We start from the raw sequence: 19,210 nt of genomic DNA, 5'->3' as shown, positions 1-19,210 counted from the left end.
GAGCTCTGCATTTGTGTGCCCAGACCAGTCGGGAGGATGATGGCGGCCTGCCAAAGGGTGAAAAGAGGGAGTGAAGAAGAGGGGATAAAAGAATCTGAAAAGCATCTGCTCTTTGCCTTGAGCTGTAGAAATAGTAAAAATAATAAAATAATATTAGGAGGAATTTAACCCCTTCAGTAGCCCAACTTACTGGCACCAGCCTGCTGGTCGTTTCATCTGTATGGCCCGTCGCCATGGTGACAGAAGGCCAGCAGGAGAACCGTGGGGCTTGGAAGAGTGGGAGCGGGAGCAGCCGGGTCTTAATCGCCGATGTCTTTGGACCAGAAATAAGCGGTGAGACACTCCTCGCAAGCCTAACAGTGGGATTAGTTGCCAAGCTTGTGGCTGCATGGTAAAGTGGGCAGGGTCATAGCTCAGAGCGGGAACAGGCTGTGGAAGACCTGTATCCAGGTGCGCTCGCCCTGGCCTCCCTCCACTTAATTTTGTACCACCGAGACCGTTTGTGTGTACCCGACTGAATTTTGACTCCTCCATTAAGTTCAAAGGTCATGTGAAGTGCTGAAATGATACCAGTGGCATGATGTCTATTCGTTACATTACTTTACATTATGGTCATTTAGCAGACACTCTTATCCGGAGAAACTTACATACGGTAGGTTACTGTTTTATCCGTTTGTACAGCTGGATGTTCACTGAAGCAATTCTGGGTTAGGTACCTTGCCTAAGCGTTCAACAGGTCTGTCCCAGTGGGGAATTGAAACAGAAACCTTTTGGTTACAAGCCCTGCTCCTTACTACTATGTCACACTGCTGTCCCTTACCTCTGACTTTTCTTCCTATTTGCCCCTGGAAGGAGTCTGCTGAACTGCCTTTTGAAGGCCCTGCTCAGACTCCAGCTGCTTAACTACGAAAGACCTTCTCTCCCCCTTTCCTACGGAGAAAGCGGATAAGCGTTTTCGGCAAAAAGGGATATTCCGGTCAAGTGTGCTTGCTTTGTGTCGGCGGGATTAAGTGCTCCGATCGGGTCGTCCCTGGGTTAAGGGCTGTCGCCGCCGGCAACCGCAGAGGCGAAAGCCGTCGCCCTGCTGCGACCCGCGGGCAAGACCGAGGGCCTCCTCTCGATAGGATTAAAGGGAAGGCGCAATTTTTTGGAATCAGCTTTAGAGGGAGAGGCAAGCGGCTCTGAGCCTGGCCTCTCCAGGCAAGATTACAGACTGGAAGTTGTATCGGTCTCTGTGGGGGAATAAGGTTTATTATGGAGGATGTATTAGATTATGAGACTGAGGAATTGTAAGGCCCACTTGTACCCGGGATAGTCAGACTCCAGAAGCAGGGGGTGAATCAATCCATTACCTCCCTTTGTGCTTCTTAAATTTAAGCAGTGTGGCTCGATAGCTCGCTCCCTGCTAGTGCTTCCTGGATCCTGTCCAGAGGTGGAAGGGTGAATTTGCTTCAGTCTGGTGAAGGTGATGAATCAGTGGTCTCCATAATCTGTAAGAATCTGGTGTTGAAATTCCCCAGGGTCTTAGTTGATCTGCGTTGAATGCAAGGCCTCGTTTCCGATGGATACCCCCATCTCGTATATCCGCCCATACCCGCCCCCTTCTGGAGGATTGATCGCAGGGGTCCAGCACCAGAGTTTGCCAGGAGCCCCGCCTTTCTCTTCGCCTCCGACTTTTGTTCCGAAGCGTCTGCTGGAATAGGCTTTGCCCTGGGGAATTTGTGCAGTGTAAGCGGGAGGCTCTCTTTGTGGTGCTGAATCTGTCGCGGCTCCACAAAGCAAACATCTTCCCGGTCTCCGGTGTGACTCTGTGTGATGTGCTGGTGAGCGGCTGCTCTCCTCTCTCTGTGCTGGGGCGTCACACGCATGCACGTCCACAGGAAGGCAGTCTGATCCACTTGCGCTGGAGTAGAATGGATTCATTCCACACGGTGTGTCCCCACTACAGACCAGGGCGTGAAATGGCCGTCACGCGGCCCGTGTTAATGTTGACGCCACTATTTGCTTAGCAGACACCCTTGCTGAGATCACAAATTTACATCTTATCACGCACCTTCAGTGGGATGGATTTTTACTGCAGCATTCAAAGGGTACAACAGCAGTCTTCCACTCGTCATTCACACGTAGAACTCTTTACCTCTGTGTCCAGCAATCTGACCTCTACACCCCCTGTGGTCCTATGTTGAAACTGGGGAACTGAGTATTCCGGTTTGCCCACAGCGTCCAAGTAGTGCCCGCTGGATTTTGCAAAGCTTTGTGTGTGCGTCTGTGACTTTTGAAAGCCCATTGGTGGACACAGGGTAAGGCAGAGATTGTCACCCAACCAAGCCTACATTGTCTCGACTTTGGGGCTATTTCCAGCCTCGGAGCTGATCAGCTTTCACGGGCCTGATATGGGATCATTGGCTGGAGTTGGTTCTGTCTGAGTCTGTTTCACATGCACCTCTGCCTCTGCTTGGTCTAATGGCGTCTGAGCCTCTTTCTCTCAGGCTGTGTTACTGTGTGAGTCCCTGGTACACACCCCCTCCCCTTCGCCATGGAAGGATATTAAGCACAGAAGGCCGGGTGAGGGAGGGATGACATCACTGAGCCACTTCTCCTGGGGCAGGCTGTTATTGGTCCGGCAGTGGACTGCTCTCTGTGTGGCGGATGTTTGCTAGCTCATCCAGCCGTTGCTCTGAGTTGACCAATGCTATTGTCCTTCCCTGTGTGTGTGTGTGTAGCGTGAGCATTGTCCTTGGAGCTCCGCGCAGGGAAAGGAGACTGAATGCAAATGGCCCCCGAAAATCAAATGAAACGGCATTGCAGGCAGGGACAGGCCCGCTCTGCCAGCCTTACGCGTGTTTTAATTATCGCGCGGAGGTGCAGAGTCATTGAGAAGGCCCGAGAGGCACCGAAGGAGAGCGCTAAAGCGGGCCAGCGCTGTATTTATAGCAAAGGCACACGGTGCTCTGTCCGGCGACGGGCGGCCCGGGGCGGGGATTTGGGCTGACCCACTTCCTTGCCCCCGCAGGTCGACCGGGCGGCGGGGGGAGGAGGAGGTGGGGCGCGGGTGGTCGGCTCGGTTCCACCCCCAGCCACCGTGATGAGCGCCAGGAAGAGCTCCCGTTCCGGGCTCAAGGTCGGCCTCTCTCCCCCCTCCCCTCTCGGACCCGCTCACCTGTCCGTGAGTTATGACTGCAGCAGCGGGAGTGAAGGAGCTCTGTGTTTTTCTGTCTGTTCAGCACTGCGGAGAGGAGGTCAGGACGGAGGGGACGCCAGCGCGGGCGATCGAGACCGGAGCCGGGAGGGGGGAGGAGGGGGGAGGAGAGGGGGAGAGCCGAAACCACGCCCCGTTCGCACCGTCTAATGAAAACAAACCTCAACACCTGTGCTCGATATGAGTCGTCCTTTTTTTTTTTGGGGTTGTACGTTTTCGTATCGTCAGGTATGCCTGCTGGCAGAGGGTTGAGCTGGCCGGCCTTCTCGACCATCCTCATCTCTTCATCTTGCTGCGCTGATCAGCACTCAGGTGCATTTCAGCAACGTTAGCCAAACGCTTGTCTGGGATCTGAGGACTGGCTGCAGTCTGTGGACTCACAGAAAGGTGTTGTGGGGAAAATAAGCCTTTTCATCATTACCGTCCCCTCTTGCATGTATTTGTTTATAAATCTGTGTCTTTCAGCTCTGATCCCCCTGGTATTCTGAGAGATGAGGCTCTCCTAATTTGTCTTTGTTTCTTTCATTTCTCTGATGTTGGCATCGGATCTCTCAAGCCTGCTTTGTGAGCAGCTCAGTGAGCAGACACGACGTGTCTCTTTTTTGGGTGTCGTGAGTGCTTCCCGCCTCTGCATTGGACGGCGCACGTCCCCCCCGTGCAGGTCACGTGTCATGAGGGCCGCCGTAAAGCCACACACAGCAGCAGGACGTCCCGTTTATGTAGGGACGGCGGAGACGGACCCCGCCGACGGGACCGGGGCATTCCACCCCCCCTCAACCCCTGCCAGCCCCTCTCCCAAGGAAGGCTCATCCTACCTGAGCCGTCAGCCTGGGGAATCCCTGAAGTGTCTCTCTCACCGCCCATGGAGGCGGCGTGCTGATGGGAGCGGGAGCGTCTCTCTCTCTCTCTGCCGAGCTGCAGGAGGCCCGGCTCTCTCTCCCAGAACAGCCCCACACAGCGAGAGCAACAGGGAGCGACAGGGAGGGAGGACGGAGAAGGGGAGAGAAAGCGGGAGGGAGGGGGCAAGGGGGTGGGGATGAGGGAGGGAGCGTGGCTCTCTGGCAGCGGCGCGTAGGCGGAGGTGGCGGAGCGGGCTGCCCGGTCACCAGAGAGTTGTCCCTGACCTTGGGATCGATACGACAGACTGCAGTTTTGTAATGCAGAGAGCCGCGCAGGGCAACGCCTCATTGGCTGAATAAGCAGAGTCAGAGAGGGCCAATCAATCGCCTGGGTGAGTCGGCGCCGGGTGCGAGGAAGAAAAGGTACTGGAGCGGCACCAGCACATAGAGGGGGGGGGGGGGGGGGGAACAGGAACTGTCGGGGGGTGGGGGAGAGAGGGCGTTAAACAGAATACAGTTTTTCTGAGCTTCAGACTGCGGTTTGGAGGTGACCCAGCTATTTCTTGTGTGACAAGTCCATCCAACGTCACACCAGTGTTGCGAGAATATTGTGTGCCTTCACTAGGGACATCTAACAGCCCAGGGCTTCCAGCTCCGCACTGGTGACACATCATTTCTGTCACAGCTTGGTTCCAAAATGTCACACACCCTCTGTAAATCATGGGTTTGAGGGGGGGTGGGGATGTGGGGGTTTGCTTACACACCTGTTGGAGAGGATCGTTCTCTGCCATCGTTGACAGTCGAAGACTCGGGGAGTCATGGTGTCCGTCGGCACGCATTCTCCACCCCGCCTTTGAAGGGATCTGGGCCTCGGCGCCGCCGCCGTGAATCATGGGACTCTCACGTCCGCTGCATGCCGTGTAAACAGTCGCAGCCGGCAGCAGGCGCGCTGAGTGTTTTGGATCGGGGTGAAATATGGACTTTGAGGGAAGGGCCGCTTTGGGCTCGGGGAAATTCATCTGCATTCCTCCATCTGAAGGCTGGGGCCGCCGTATATCATATCCCACACATTTCAAGTAATTCAACATGTGTCAGCACTGGCTCCCCAGCTTCGCCTGAATGGGCTGAACTTGTATTTATGCAGTTGAGGCATGACTCTTTTAGACCATGATTTAGAATAATATAACCCTTCTGACAAAAAAAGGGAAAAATAGCATAGTTAAACTGTCTACTCTGCCTTACTGAGGTGAGTATTAAGAATATCCTGAGAAATAAATGTGACTAAAACTCAGGGAGCATTACACTGTCACAGACCTACCAGTTTTTCCTCGCGTAACTACCTTTCCCACCGGTTTATTCTCACAGAACTACATTTCGCACCAGTTTCTCCTAACCCAGCTATATTTCCCATTAGTTTTTCCTCACACAGCTACATTTCCCATCACTTGTCTTCACAGAACTACATTTCCCACCAGTGTATTCTCGCAGGACTACATTTTACGCCAGTTTCTCATGCAGCAAAATATCTCATTAGTTCTCCTTACAGAACTACATTTCCCGCTGGCTTATCCACACAGAACTCCATTTCTCACCAGTTTCTCCTCACAGAACTACATTTCCACTCAGGCTTCCCTCACAGAACTACATTTCCCGCTGGCTTATCCACACAGAACTCCATTTCTCACCAGTTTTTCCTCACAGAACTACATTTCCACTCAGGCTTCCCTCACAGAACTACATTTCCCGCTGGCTTATCCACACAGAACTCCATTTCTCACCAGTTTTTCCTCACAGAACTACATTTCCACTCAGGCTTCCTTCACAGAACTACATTTCCCACATGGCTTCTTTAACAGAGCTGCATTTCCCATCAGTTGCCCTTGAAAGAATGAGAGCTACATGTGTTCCCCCTGGAGGTATTTTACATTCCTTCTTATCTGAATTGTTCATCAGGGAGATAAGACCCCGAGACGCCCTGTCTGCGTGCGCTCGGATACGGAGGCAAGAGGCGGGGGAAAGCTGGAGTGAAGAATGCAGTCTCTGTCAGGCTGTGCAGTGGCCTCACGCTCAGGGTTTAGTGCATTCAGGTCTTCGGTACTCATAAGCGTGCTCAGATAACTTCCATTTTGTACTGGCTTTGGGTCTCTTTCCTGTTCCTGTGTGTATACCTTGCCTGCGGATGTGTCTATGCCTGTCTGTTTTTCCATGCATATATATATGTACCTTTATGTCTGTGTGTGTGTGTGTGTGTGTGTGTGTGTGAGTGTGCATAAAGAATGTGTTGTCTCAGCAGTAGATGTGAAAACCCTGCAGTCTGTTTGGTAGGCTTGTACTGACACCTCCTTACACCCTGCGGCATTCTGGGTATATATCAGCTTCCCTGATGACATATGCCTCTGCCTCTCTCCTGGCACACAGTCACTGATCCTCAGGCCTCAGAGCACCTGGCTTCAGAGCCATGAGCAGGTTCCCTTTGTCATCAAAGCCTGCCCCCACACAGGAGAATGTCGTGCTGTTTATCTCCAGCGGGCCCTCGGTGGGCCCTGACAGACTGACAGATGGGCGTGCAGGCCCTGTCTGTCAGAGAGCAGCTCGGGCTGCAGGTAGGAGTGGGCCAGGCTCCACGGAAAAGCTGTTTTCACTGTGAACACAACCCCGGGACCGACCGAAAGCCATGCGCCTCTCCCCTCCGCTCCGCGCCCAGCCTGCCTGGACCCTCAAGGCCAAAATTTGGCTCTGTGGGGGGAACGGCTGGCTCCTGTACCAAAGTGAAGCGCGAAACAAAACGGAACAAAAAACATCCAATTTAAAAACCCTCCGCGTTAGCCTGTAAGGGTGGAAGACGGGGTGCCGTTCCCCCGAACAGAAGGGAAATTTCGGAGCGATGTTTCCCGGGGCTTTGAAAATAAATCAGGATTTCATTCCGTGTACGAAATGTTAGTCTCCAGCACTGGTTTGTTTTCTTTCCCTTCCAAGACAAAAGGCGGCTCATTTTTGCCCGTCATATTCCCGCACTCGGCGTGTGACATGTTTTCTCATTACCGAGAGAAGCAATAACTTTGATAAATCATTCCGGCGCTAGCCCGGCTCCTCTGACAGCATTAGAAACCTAATTGAAATTCTCCCCCCCCTCCCTTTCTCCCTCTCTCCCTCTCTCTTTCTTTTCTCCTCAACTGCCTGGTTGCTGACATCTTGGGTTTTCTCCTGGTCTGCAATGCCTGCTCTCCCCCCTGGCCCTGCCTTACCTGAATGGCACTCCAAAGGTAAGAAGGTGTGCAAACACGTGTCCTTTTCCAGGCTTTTCTGGTGAATGGCTTTCTGGGCCTCTCGGGCTGATGACTTTCCAAAAAGCCTTGTTGCCCACAGCAACACGTCTAAGCACTCGTCATTTCCTTTTTAAAAGGCTGAGGGGAGGGGGGGGGGGGTGAGAGTGGAGAGTGGGCATGAGTGGGTGGGGCTGGGGTGTTGTCTGGGAGGTCAAGGTGTAGACAGGAGGGATTTTTTTGGGGTTTTTTTTTGTGTTTTAAAAGCCACCTGGCCTGAAAGCGTGAAAGCGGTGCTAATTTGCCCAAGGCGGCTACACGCGTTCCCTGGTAATAACGCTGCTGTTGCACTCCGCAATTAGCAGGCTGCGTGGTGGAGCTACACCGGAATACAGAGCAGCTTTAATTGCAGCGCTTCAGCGAGGCCATCCAGGGTAGAGGGAGGGGAAGCGGGGAGGAACGAGGAAGAGCCTGTGCTTCTGCGGGCCTCCACGCCAGTTAGCGCTGCGATTAAAAACCCGTTTTTTAATTTGTACCTTTTTTAAAAAAAAAAATTGACACCAAAGCAGCAATGTCAAAGTTATGAGCTGAGTTTGGAGTCGTGTTTGAGTCTTGTGCGAGAGGGTGGGCTTGGTTGACCAGTGCCTGGGATAGTGTCCGTTGCTGTTGGGTCGTCCTTTCTGCGGGGGTGGCAGGCAGTGGGTGGGAGAGGGGGGGGGGGGGGGGGGCTCTGACGTTAAAGGTGGATGGCCTCCATCTCATCCTGACGGAGAGGCCATATATCCCCCAGATTACCTGTTCGAGTTCATTGTCCCGTCACCGGGAAATTAATTACTGCGCCTCTGCATCCTCACCCCCGCGGATCGTCCCGCCTCAGTGATCACACCGGCCTAAGCAATTCGGCAAGGTCAGGACACGGGCGCGCCGCCCGCCTCCGGTGGCGAAACGAGGAGGGAAGCAAATGTATTGCTTTGATTTCTGCACGGCGGTTCTGTGTGTGCGCGTGGGTGTGCGAGTGTGCGCGTGTACATGTGTGCTTATGAATCATCAGGTTTTGTACTTTACAGTCTTTTTTGCGTTATATTCCTATTTTTTGCGTTACACACACAGACAGACACACACACACAATCCCTCGGAGCTGGAGAAGAATGGAGTTTCAGAGTCAGTCGATACCTTCTCTGTCTGAAGTTGTTGTCTGGAAGGGAGGTTCTGCTCTCCTTGAGGAGAGAAATGATACATTTCGGAGTGGTGGGGTGTGCGCAAATGGCCTCCTGAGTGCTCTGTAACTGGCGGCCCGTCCTCAGCCCGCAGAGCCAATCTGAGCTTGCAGCCCCGCAGGCCTGTAATTTCTTTAGCAGAGCGGTGCGGTGTGGCGCGGTCGAGAGGCATGGTGTTTCTCTCCAGAGCGCTCGTGTCTGTGTGTGGACCGCCAGCCGCGTTCTCCGAAGCCTCCTGACCAAAGAAGCAACCAGCTGCCGTCCTCGAACGACCAGGTTCAGTCAACTTCTTTGACTTTGACGAAGACACCATTGTGCTCAGCGCCGTGCAAACGCTGCCCGACACGGCTGTTAAACTAAAATGCAGAGTCACAGCTTGGCCTGAGTTAGGCAGAGGTCTACAGGCTGCCACGGAGCCTCCATATGAATCTCCACATCCGGAGTGTAGAAATAGGCTCGTGGGTTCATCAAATCAAATTGAAACCGGCATGCAGTGCAGAATGGTGAATTTGCCAAGACACACAGCTTGGGAGGTGGGGAAGATACCACTGCGTATATAACGAAACTGGACAGGGTGTTTTAAATGAGCGAAAATCTGCCTTTTGTGGATAAGGCACGTCTAGCATGTCTGTTCAGCTAGGACTCGGGCAGCTCATTTAGGATAAGAGACAGGCAGTGAGCTCCAGTCCAGGGTCGGGGGGTGAGGCTCAGACTGTCTGTGAGGTCTTTATCGGGATTATCATTCAGAGGTCAGGGAGAGTTAAGAGCCCATTGTTCTGCATGGTGTTCAGAAGGAGGGCTATAAGAAACAGTGGTGCCTCTGTATGGTTTCCCTCAGTTTTATATTAACCAGCAAACATCTGAATACTGATCCAAGTAATCTATAATTATCTATCAATTAGCCATGTTCTGTTAAAAGCCTAGTGCATACGTGTGCACTTGTGTGTCCTGTGTGTGTGAAAGAGGAAGAGGAAATGCCTGTATCTGTTTGCTCACTCCTGCAAACTAACAGCATAAGTGTTCCTCTTGAACGTTATCTTTAGGGGATAGAGGGGAATTGTTCAGCTCCTCTCCTCTCTTACCTGTGAGGGGTTTTATGGCTTTCTGTCCTCAAGAGCAGAGCCACTTCCGCCACGCCGCGGCTGGCTATATATAACTGTGAGGCGCTCCGTTGGGACGCCTCTCTCTCAGATCACAAACGGTTTGATCACGTCTCATTGCCTCTAGTGCTGTCACTCCGCGCTATCGCTTTTGTTTCTGCCTTTCAAGTTACACCCAGCATAACTGACATTGTTTTTTTAATTAAAAAAGTAAGCTTGTGTGTGTGTGTGTGTGTGTGTGTGTGTGTGTGTGTACGCACGTGTGTACATTCTGTGCCTATATGTGAAAGAGAATCTGTGTGTGTATGTGTGTGTGTGTGTGTGAGAGAGAGAATTCTGTGTGTCTGTATTTAGAAGAGAATGTATGTGTGTGTGTGTGTGTGTGTGTGTGTGCGTGTGCGCGTGCATGTGTGTGTTTGTGAGGGAGAAACAGAGAGAGAGAGATGTCTGTGTGCCTGTTTGTGAAACAGAATCGCAGTGTGTGTGCGTGTATGTGTGTGTCTGTGCGTGTGGCCTGTCTCCCTCACTGCGTCAGACCGGGCTGCATGGAGTTCATTAACTCTAAGCTGATGCATACATATTCACAGACACTTTTTAACTGCAGTCAGGGGAAATTGATCCACGAAATGCTTAACAGATAAATGGAGGAGGGTTTTTTTCTGCTTCTAACAGAGTCCAGCGGCGTGTGCTCTGTATCGCATACCCCTCCCTGCCCATCGCTGAATGGAAAGAATTCAATCGGGCTAATCGAATGCACAGAAACATATAATTACATGAGTAATGCACAAATATCTGAATGCCGCTTTACACCAGAAAGCATCAGATTTCATTCATGTGGTCAAAGTACCGCACTGATGCGTCAACCATCGGAGGAAACATTTAGCGAACTTCAACGGCAGATTATAGCGAGAATCAATGCTGCTGCGGCGAACTTGGTCGCCGAGGTTTCCGTGCCCTGTCAGAGTGAGCCTCCGTTCAGACACGCATGCGGCCGCCAGCCTTCGGTTAGCTCCCCGCCCGAGTGCCACGCGGTGTATTATGGTAGTGATTACCGTGACCGGGGGGGTTGCCAAGGAGGCCATTAGCTTGGCTGAAGGGGCGGGTTCGTTTGCCGGTGAAGCCGGGCGGAGAGTTTCTTTTTCACAACAAAAACAATGCCACCCCCCCCCCCGCCAAACTACATCGCGCCTCTGTTTTAAGATGCTGGTCAGACCTCAGTCAGGGGAAGTCCGGGCTGGGTAAAGGCACAGGGAAATTGAGACAGATGCCTCAATTGGGGTGGAGAGTGGGAGGATGGTGGTGGGGGGGGGGGGGGGGGTCGTGCAGCGTTCCCCGAGACTCCACGCAGCCCATCAGAGGAAGGCCCCGTCAGATCAGATCCGGCTGCACGTCTCCATTTGCATAATACACCCTGCTAGCGTCACTCTCTCCCCTTCTCCCATGTATAATCCAGTCCCCGTAGTGCAGTCAAAACCAGACCCGAATATCCTCCTCCCCGAGCCCTCAGAAGCTGGGATATTACATTCCCCTCTCTGCTCATTATGGTCTGTCTGCCTGCTTTCCTCTTCTTCTAATTCCTCTTCAGGCTACACGACCTTTCTCTCCGCATGGCCGCGCTGCAAGTGGCATATTTATATTTGCTAATAAGAGCTTTTTTTATATATATATTTCTGGCTTGTTGGTCCGGCCTGTCCCTGGCCGGCTGGGCCAATTACCTCTGAGCGGCTGCGGAGGTACAGTCAGTGGTGCTGACGGAGAGGTCTCTCTGCGGGGCCACCGCGCACCTGTGTGCCACGCCCAACAGCCTCGCTGGGTACAGGCGTGCCACCCCCCATTGCAGAATGCTTTGTGTTTGTGTTTCTTTGAGTGTGTGTATGTGTGTGTGTGTGTGTGTGGATGTGGATGTGTTTCCGTGTGTGTGTGTTTCCATGTTTCCCTGTGTTTGTGTTTCTTTGGGTGTGTGTGTGTATGTGTGTGGAGGTGGATGTGTTTCTGTGTATGTGTGTTTTGATGTGTGTGTGTGTGTGTGTCTGTGTGTGTTTGCCTGTGTGTGTCTGTGTGTGTTTCCCTGTGTGTGTGTCTGTGTGTGTGTTTGCCTGTGTGTGTGTTTCCCTGTGTGTGTGTCTGTGTGTGTGTTTGCCTGTGTGTGTGTCTGTGTGTGTGTTTACTTGTGTGTGTCTGTGTGTGTGTTTGCCTGTGTGTATGTGCTGCTGGGTATCTCAGGAAACAAAGCTGCGTGGCTTCCAGCGTTTGAAAATCAATATGGAGCCCCTCTCTCCTTTCTCCTTCTATCCTCTCTCCTCTGGAGCACCCCAGTCAGGCTGCCTTTGCTCCAACAGTGGAGGACGCAGTAGTGACCCAACCCAGCCCGGGACGACCCCCTCCCCCTCTCTGGGTTTGACTGTCACTCTCTACAGGATCTGCCCAGTCCGCCTCTGAGCTGCACTCAGCCCCACTTTCAAAGCAGACACCAGCCACACCATCAACAGGAGCGTAGCAGGTGGTGGGACGGGCGTGTATATTTGAGCAGGGGGCTGCTGTGTGCTGTCAGCGGCAGTTAGCATCGCTCGTGTCGTCACGTCACCCTGAGCCGGGACTGCCGTTTGATCTCCCGTGACTGCGGCGCGCGCTGTCATTTCCCCCGTGAGGCGGGAATAAAAGGAGGGGGCGGAGCTCCACTCCCTGTAATTGGCACAGTCTGTAGGGGAGGTGGGCCACACTGGTGCCGTTAGTGATCGGGGTCTGTCCCAGGAGCGTCGAAAGATGCGTACCTGCGGTGGCTCCGCAGGGGTCCCCCGATTCTCCTCGATTCTCCACCCGACATTTTGTTTCCTTCACTGAAAAATGACTCATCAGATTAGGGGTTTTTGGCTTTTTTTTTCCCCAGGGATAGAGTGAGGACAGAGGAACAGAGTGGCAATCTACCTACACCCTCACACACACACACACACACACACACACACACACACGCACACACACACAGACACACACACACTCACACACACACTCTTACACTCACTCACTCCCACGGGGAAATGTACCACATAGACACACACACACACACACACACACACACACACACTCACACACTCTTACACTCACTCACTCCCATGGGGAAATGTACCACATAGACACACACGCACACATGCACACACACACACACACACACACACACACACACACACACACACACACCACTGTTGTCTGGTGTCTGACCTACCTGAATCCTAGAGGCAGACAAAGTTGACAGCATCCTCTTGAATCTTTATCATTTCTCGTGCGAGAAAAAGAGGGATTTCAGAGGAACTCATGAATAGTTAATACGGAATGTGATCTGTAAACCGCTCTGTGGCAGTTATTTTGTTATGAGCGCTAAAATATAAATGACTAAATAAAATTAGGCTGAATGAGTGAAAGGGCTTTGTCCTAGACTCCTTTCATGCGCCTCACCCTCCCCTGTGTGTGCGTGTGTGTGTTATTCTGGCAGTGTAATGACCGCTCTCGGCTGGACACACACGCGTACACACGCAGCATTAGTCATTTATGGTGGTGTGGAAGCTGGCGGCCTCTCTCAGAGGAATTAATCACGCCGCTCTGGGATGGGTTATTAATATTGGCTGGCTTGACGGAGAGTGGGAGTGGGGACTGCGAGGTCATTACCTGTTTATTGGCGTGTGTAGACTTCTCTAATCAGGCCTAACATGGAGCAGGCAGCTCACACGATCTCGCACGCACGCGTACATGCGCTCCCCCACACCCACACACATACAAACCCCCGCAACACACACGCATATGCAGACACTCTTACTCACACACACACACACACAATCCCGTACATACACTGATGCACGTGCACACACACACACACACACACACGAGCCCCACAACACACACTCACACATATACGCACACACAGACACTCACACTCTCACACACAATTCCACAAACACACTCACACTAGGACACTCTCACATATACACAAACACACACACCCACACAATACCCCCACGCCCACACACAAACTCACAGCCCCCCACACACACACACTCCCCACCCCACAAACACACTCCCACTCATTACGCACAATCTCTGTCTCTCTAATGTGCTTATGCCAGCAGTCTCCCTCCATTCCCTCTGCACTGCAAGCGCAATAACTTGACAGAGCATCCTCTCTCCCCTTTCTCTCTGTCTGCCTCACTCTCAACTCCTTCTATACGCTCTCTTCCTCCTTCCCTCTTTTCTCTCTCTCTTTCCCTCTCTCCCACTCTCTTCAGTCTGTTTCATCCCTGCTTCCCTCCCTCTTTCCCTTCCTCTTCCTCCTTCCCTCTGTCTCTCTGTTAGCCTGTGCTCTCTGTCACAGCTCTTAAGTAAAACTGCATACTCCAGACCCTGAGAACGTGAATGCACTAAGTTACAAATAAAGATGCAGGCGCAACATCTCCAGTGCTTATGCAAACATCACGGCTTTGGTCGGATGTTTGCATATTTGTGTAGACCGGGGCGCTTTCGGAATCAACACTCTCCTCCTCCGGTTTAAAACCGACCCGCGTGAACGGGATTTCGCAAATTGCTTTTGAGATGAAACAGGTGCAAATGAGTTTACACAGTAGCCATAACGCTGCACTCCGGTTACCGGCGCTTTGTTCCAGCCCGAGGAGGCAAAGTGCCAAATGGCAAAATGAGAGCGCATTGGGCCGAGAGGCGACGCAAGCGGAGCGGCCTTTGCATCGCCCTTCCAGGCGCTCGCCGTCAGAGCGCGATTGCGCTGACACCGTCAGCTCTGGCGGTCCGTTCTCGATCGCTCGTCTGCGGACAAAACGCGTTGCGTAACGAAAGCCGGCGAGCGCATCTGTGTAATAGCCAGGAAGACATTAATTAACAGATGAGGTCACACAAACGGCCCCTTTGTGCAGAGGAGAGGGCGAGTGCAAGACTTTGCCTCTATCGCCATCTAGTGGCCGCTGCGGGACCCCCACCTTTTAAATCGCATGACAAGGACGAGAGCTTTATTCAGTTTTTGTTATTTACTCATTTGTTTTGGTTCCAGGTAGTGAATCGCCGTCTGTTCAAAGGCAAACAATGAAAGTCAAATTCATAGTTGCTTTGTTTTCTTGCGAAAGACTCTTCCTGTCATCCTCCAGGCATTATAAAGGAGGAGTCTGTCTAAAGTCACCCAATCAGCGTGGCCAAATATGCAGAGTGCTGACCGCGCTGCCATTCCTGCTCTCTCCGGGAGACAGGCAGGGCACTCGCTGGCTCTCTGGGCCCTGCTGGAGCACCAGTGTCGCCCGCGATGCGGGAGCTAAGGCCCGCCGCTCTCTCCTGACCAGCGGGACGGCGATTAGCAGGGGGGCCGAGGGAGCTGGCGAGCGGCATTCCCTCGTCTCTTTGCAGCGCGGCTGAGGACTGATCCCAGGCCGTCCTGTTCTGGAGGCTGCGCGCCGCACCTGTGTTTAAAGGGGGGGGCGTGCTGCAGTAAAAAGGCAGCAGGGGACCACGCTGGCCCAGCACCGGCTCTGTGCCAGCTCCTCGCCGGGCCCTCTCGGACTCCTCGCTGGCCCTGTGCTGGCCTTTCGCTGCCTCATCGCTGGCCCCATGCTGACTCTGCGCTCGCTCAGCCTTCCTCCGTTGCAGCTAATTCTTTCCATTTTGGCTGAACAAAGAGACGACGCCTGAGAGAGTTCAGGGGAGGAGGGGGAGGGGGCGGGGGTGCGTGAACGGGCACATGCAGGGGAACATTAACCAGAGTCTCATTCCCCCCAACTGTGTCTTCACGCTCCACCCCCTGAAAGCGCATCCCGCTCTTCATCTATCGATTGCCAGGCCCAGTCATCACCTGGGCCTGTAGCTGAGATTTGAAGCTTCTCTCTCCCGATGAATGAATCTTTGCGGGCTGATTGTTGCGGGGGCCTGGGAGGGAAGCGGTTGCATTGAGCAGCGCTGTGTATTTTACAGGGCAATCTGTCTTGTCGTGTTTGTAGAGGGTGTTCTGCTCGGAAAGCCGGGAAGCTTCGCTGTTGGATCGGAGTGTCATATCTCTTTCTGTCAGCACGAGAGGCAGAGGGACAGGGTGGAGGTGCGAGTGTTGGGGGGGGGGGGGGTGTATGGCAGCATGGAGGGAGCGAGGGGGGGGTGCCAAGGAGCAGAGGTCCGGGTGTGACGTTGACAGAATTTCCATGTCTCTCGTCAATTTGTCAAAAAGGTTTTTTTTTTCCCTTTCCTTTCCCCTGTTCTTCCACCCTCTCTTACCTCTCCTTCTCTCCTGTCTCCGACCGGTAATGGGACACCTGTTACGGGTCAAACAAAGGTGCTGATGTAACACGGTGGCAACACTGCCACGTCATTATGGCGTCACCACGAGATGACCGGGACGTGGCGCAGAGACAAAAGCACAGCTCCCGCTCACATGACAAAGCGGGCTGGGCTTTCACTGGAGAGCAGAGAGGTCTCTGGAAGTCAGCAACCATAAGGCCGGTGGCATAGTGGCACCGTTCGGCCCTCCTCTGACTCCATAGCAGAAGCGAAAAGAGAAGCACGTCCTGGAGTTTTCTTTCACGCGTTCTCACATCCTGGGATAGACGAGTGGTTTTTGAGGTTCATAGCTTGCGGTGGAGGTTGTTGGGTGTACGCTGCGTCGGCACATGCGAGATCCACTCGAATAGTCCACCCTCCTTCCCTTATTTGTGGAACCCTGGCTGGTAGAGGGTTAAAAAGCGGGGTCTTGTTTCCTGTAGACACCTGCAGCAGGAGCCTGATGTCTCTATCAACATTACACCTGTTCCCTCCCCCTGATACCTTATCTGTTTATGTCACCATTTCTCTTCAAACCCGCCCAGTTAAGAGTGTGTTTTTCCCAGAGCTGCCAGTTCTCTCCCACATCTGGAGTTCTCTAGGTTTCTCCCTCTGTTCCTCTCTCTTCCTCTCTCTCATTCCCCTCCCCATCCTTTTTTTTCCTCTCCATTTATCTGCTTCTGTTTTCCCTGTGGTTTCACCCCTCATACTTTCACCCATCTCTCTCTTTTCTTCCCTTTCTTCCTTCTCTCGCTCTGTCTCTCCTACCTCCAGCCTCCTTCCCCTTTTCTCTTCCACCGTCTGTTTGCATTTCACTCCCCCCCCATCGCACTCCTCCTCCTCCTCCTCCTCCCATCCTCTCCTTTCATCATTTTCTCCATTCCATCCTTTCCTGCGCTGTGCCAGACCAGGCCTCGTGGAGCTCTTTATTAATCGCGTGCAGTGAGTGTGAATTGCTGTTGTGTGTAAAAGGACACCCCCTGGGGAGGCAGCAGCTGGCCTGAGGGTGACGTAGCCTAATGCTGGCGTGTCTCAGAGAGGGGTCAGACAGGTGACTGAAGGAATCGCATTCAGTGTGACTCCCTGGAAGGAGTGTGGGGAGTGTGTTTTCTCTTGTACGTGTGTGTGGCCGGGTCCGAGAGAGGAAGGCGTGAGGCGGGGCCTCCACAGACCCTCTGTCCTTCACCATCCCTCATAAATGAAGCAGAGCGGCGGTCTTAATCAGGGGCCAGGGAGATAAATATCTCTCTCCTCCGCCCGGCTCCTCTCTGTACTGTTTCAGCTGGGAGAGGCGCAGCTCGGCGCAGTCAGTTTGGGAAGAAGAAAATGACTCAGCTGCTTAAATAAAGCTCATCCTCTAATCCGACATAAATTGGCCCTGACTAGATGGATCAATGATTAATGAGCAGGCATCACAAAGTGACCGACTGCTGCGTAGTCTTCTGGATTGTTTTTTTGGCGTTAAGGGCCCTATTTATTCACAGCTGTGTGCCGGAGCATCGGCGGGGACAAGCCTGATGCTGTTTCAAACAAGCTAATGGGATTAGACTGTCCCCAGGGCGCACCCTGCAGGCCGAACGGTGCAGCGCATCGTAGTCCTGGTGGGCCCACCAAGTGAACTCATTTTCATTCAAACTTACATTTATCAATTAGATTCAGTAAGTGGCTAATTTAATGCGGATCTGATTTTAACATCTATTGACAGTTGTCTGCCGTGAATCATCTTCTGAAATATGTCATTGGAGGTGTGCTGCTGTTAGAGGGAAGATAAAGTGTTCTGCAGTTTATACCAGTTACTCTGTGCCCCAAAAACAAAAAAAAAGGTAGCCTCTGTCAATTAAGCTTAATTGGTTGTTCAGCTCATTGCCTCGGGTCCTTTAACAATCAATTCCAAAACGAATTAATTGAAATTAGGTTGAATACTGATCTGTGTTAGCAGTTTGCTGAGCAGGAACGAATGAACAAAAAGCACTTTAAATACCTTCAGTCATCTACTGACAAAGGACCTCAAGCAGATAAATGTCAAAGGGGTGTCAAATAAGGGTCAGGGTTTTGATAGGGGCTCGGAGAAACATGAATTAAGTGCGATTGGAGCTTTGGCTATTTTAACCCCGCTCCCTCTCTCTCTCTCTCTGTCGCCCCCTGCAGGAAGTTCTACTACATCACGCTCCTGCGGGACCCGGTGTCGCGCTACCTGAGCGAGTGGCGTCACGTGCAGCGCGGCGCCACCTGGAAGACGTCGCTGCACATGTGCGACGGGCGCACGCCCACGCCCGAGGAGCTGCCCGCCTGCTACGAGGGCACGGACTGGTCGGGCTGCACGCTGCAGCAGTTCATGGACTGCCCCTACAACCTGGCCAACAACCGGCAGGTGCGCATGCTGGCCGACCTCAGCCTGGTGGGCTGCTACAACATGTCCTTCGTTCCCGAGAAGAAGCGCGCCCAGATCCTGCTGGAGTCGGCCAAGAAGAACCTGCGCGACATGGCCTTCTTCGGCCTGACCGAGTTCCAGCGCAAGACGCAGTACCTGTTCGAGCGCACCTTCCGGCTCAAGTTCATCCGGCCCTTCGTGCAGTACAACAGCACGCGGGCGGCCGGCGTGGACGTGGACAACGACACCATCCTGCGCATCGAGGAGCTCAACGAGCTGGACATGCAGCTGTACGACTACGCCAAGGACCTCTTCCAGCAGCGCTACCAGTACAAGCGGCAGCTGGACCGCCGGGAGCAGCGGCTCCGGAACCAGGCCCAGTTCCCCCAGCCGCCGCGGGAGGAGGGTGCCGAGGAGGTGGCCCGGCTGCCCACCGAGGATTACATGAACCACATCATTAATCGGTGGTAGCCCCCAACCCCCCCCCCCACCCACTCACCCACCCCTCCCGGGAGGCGGGCGGACGGACAGACGGACAGACGAGAGACGAGGGAGGTGGCCGAGGCAAGGGACTGTGTGGCTGCTGTGAGGGATTGTGACATTTCGGTCCGTTAGCGCCCGCGGTGTCCTCCGCACGGGGGGCGGGGGACAGGGGGGTGGGCGGTGCCCCCCGGCCGGCTGAGGCAGGCACCCACAATCCCTCGCAGGGCCTCCGGAGCGGTGCGGCGCCACGCCCCCTCCAGACTCGAGAGTTGGTGAACAAACTCATGGGACAGCACAGAGGCCGCCCGTGGGTTACAGTCCCAGTGGAAGTGAAGAAGACATGAGAAAAAAGGAACGTCAGATTATTTTCAAAATATATGAAAAAAAAAAATTGTGTGAGAGGTATTTGCTTAAAAATCAGCAAAGTATTCGACTGCAAAAATCAGA

General features: G+C 53.3%; 1 protein-coding gene across 1 annotated transcript in view; it reads left to right on the top strand.

Annotated features, from left to right (window-relative positions):
• Positions 1-18,762, top strand: part of hs6st1a (heparan sulfate 6-O-sulfotransferase 1a) — a 101,628-nt gene extending 82,866 nt beyond the window's left edge. Inside the window, exon 2 of the mRNA XM_036554865.1 lies at positions 18,058-18,762. Coding sequence (XP_036410758.1) covers positions 18,058-18,751 — 694 coding nt within the window. The 3' untranslated portion in view covers positions 18,752-18,762. The remainder of the gene's footprint in view (positions 1-18,057) is intronic.
• Positions 18,763-19,210: the final 448 nt, after the last annotated feature.

Source organism: Megalops cyprinoides, chromosome 20 (genome assembly GCF_013368585.1).
Source record: "Megalops cyprinoides isolate fMegCyp1 chromosome 20, fMegCyp1.pri, whole genome shotgun sequence".
NCBI classification, from domain to species: domain Eukaryota; kingdom Metazoa; phylum Chordata; class Actinopteri; order Elopiformes; family Megalopidae; genus Megalops; species Megalops cyprinoides.
This window is presented reverse-complemented; position numbering and strand designations above follow the sequence as displayed.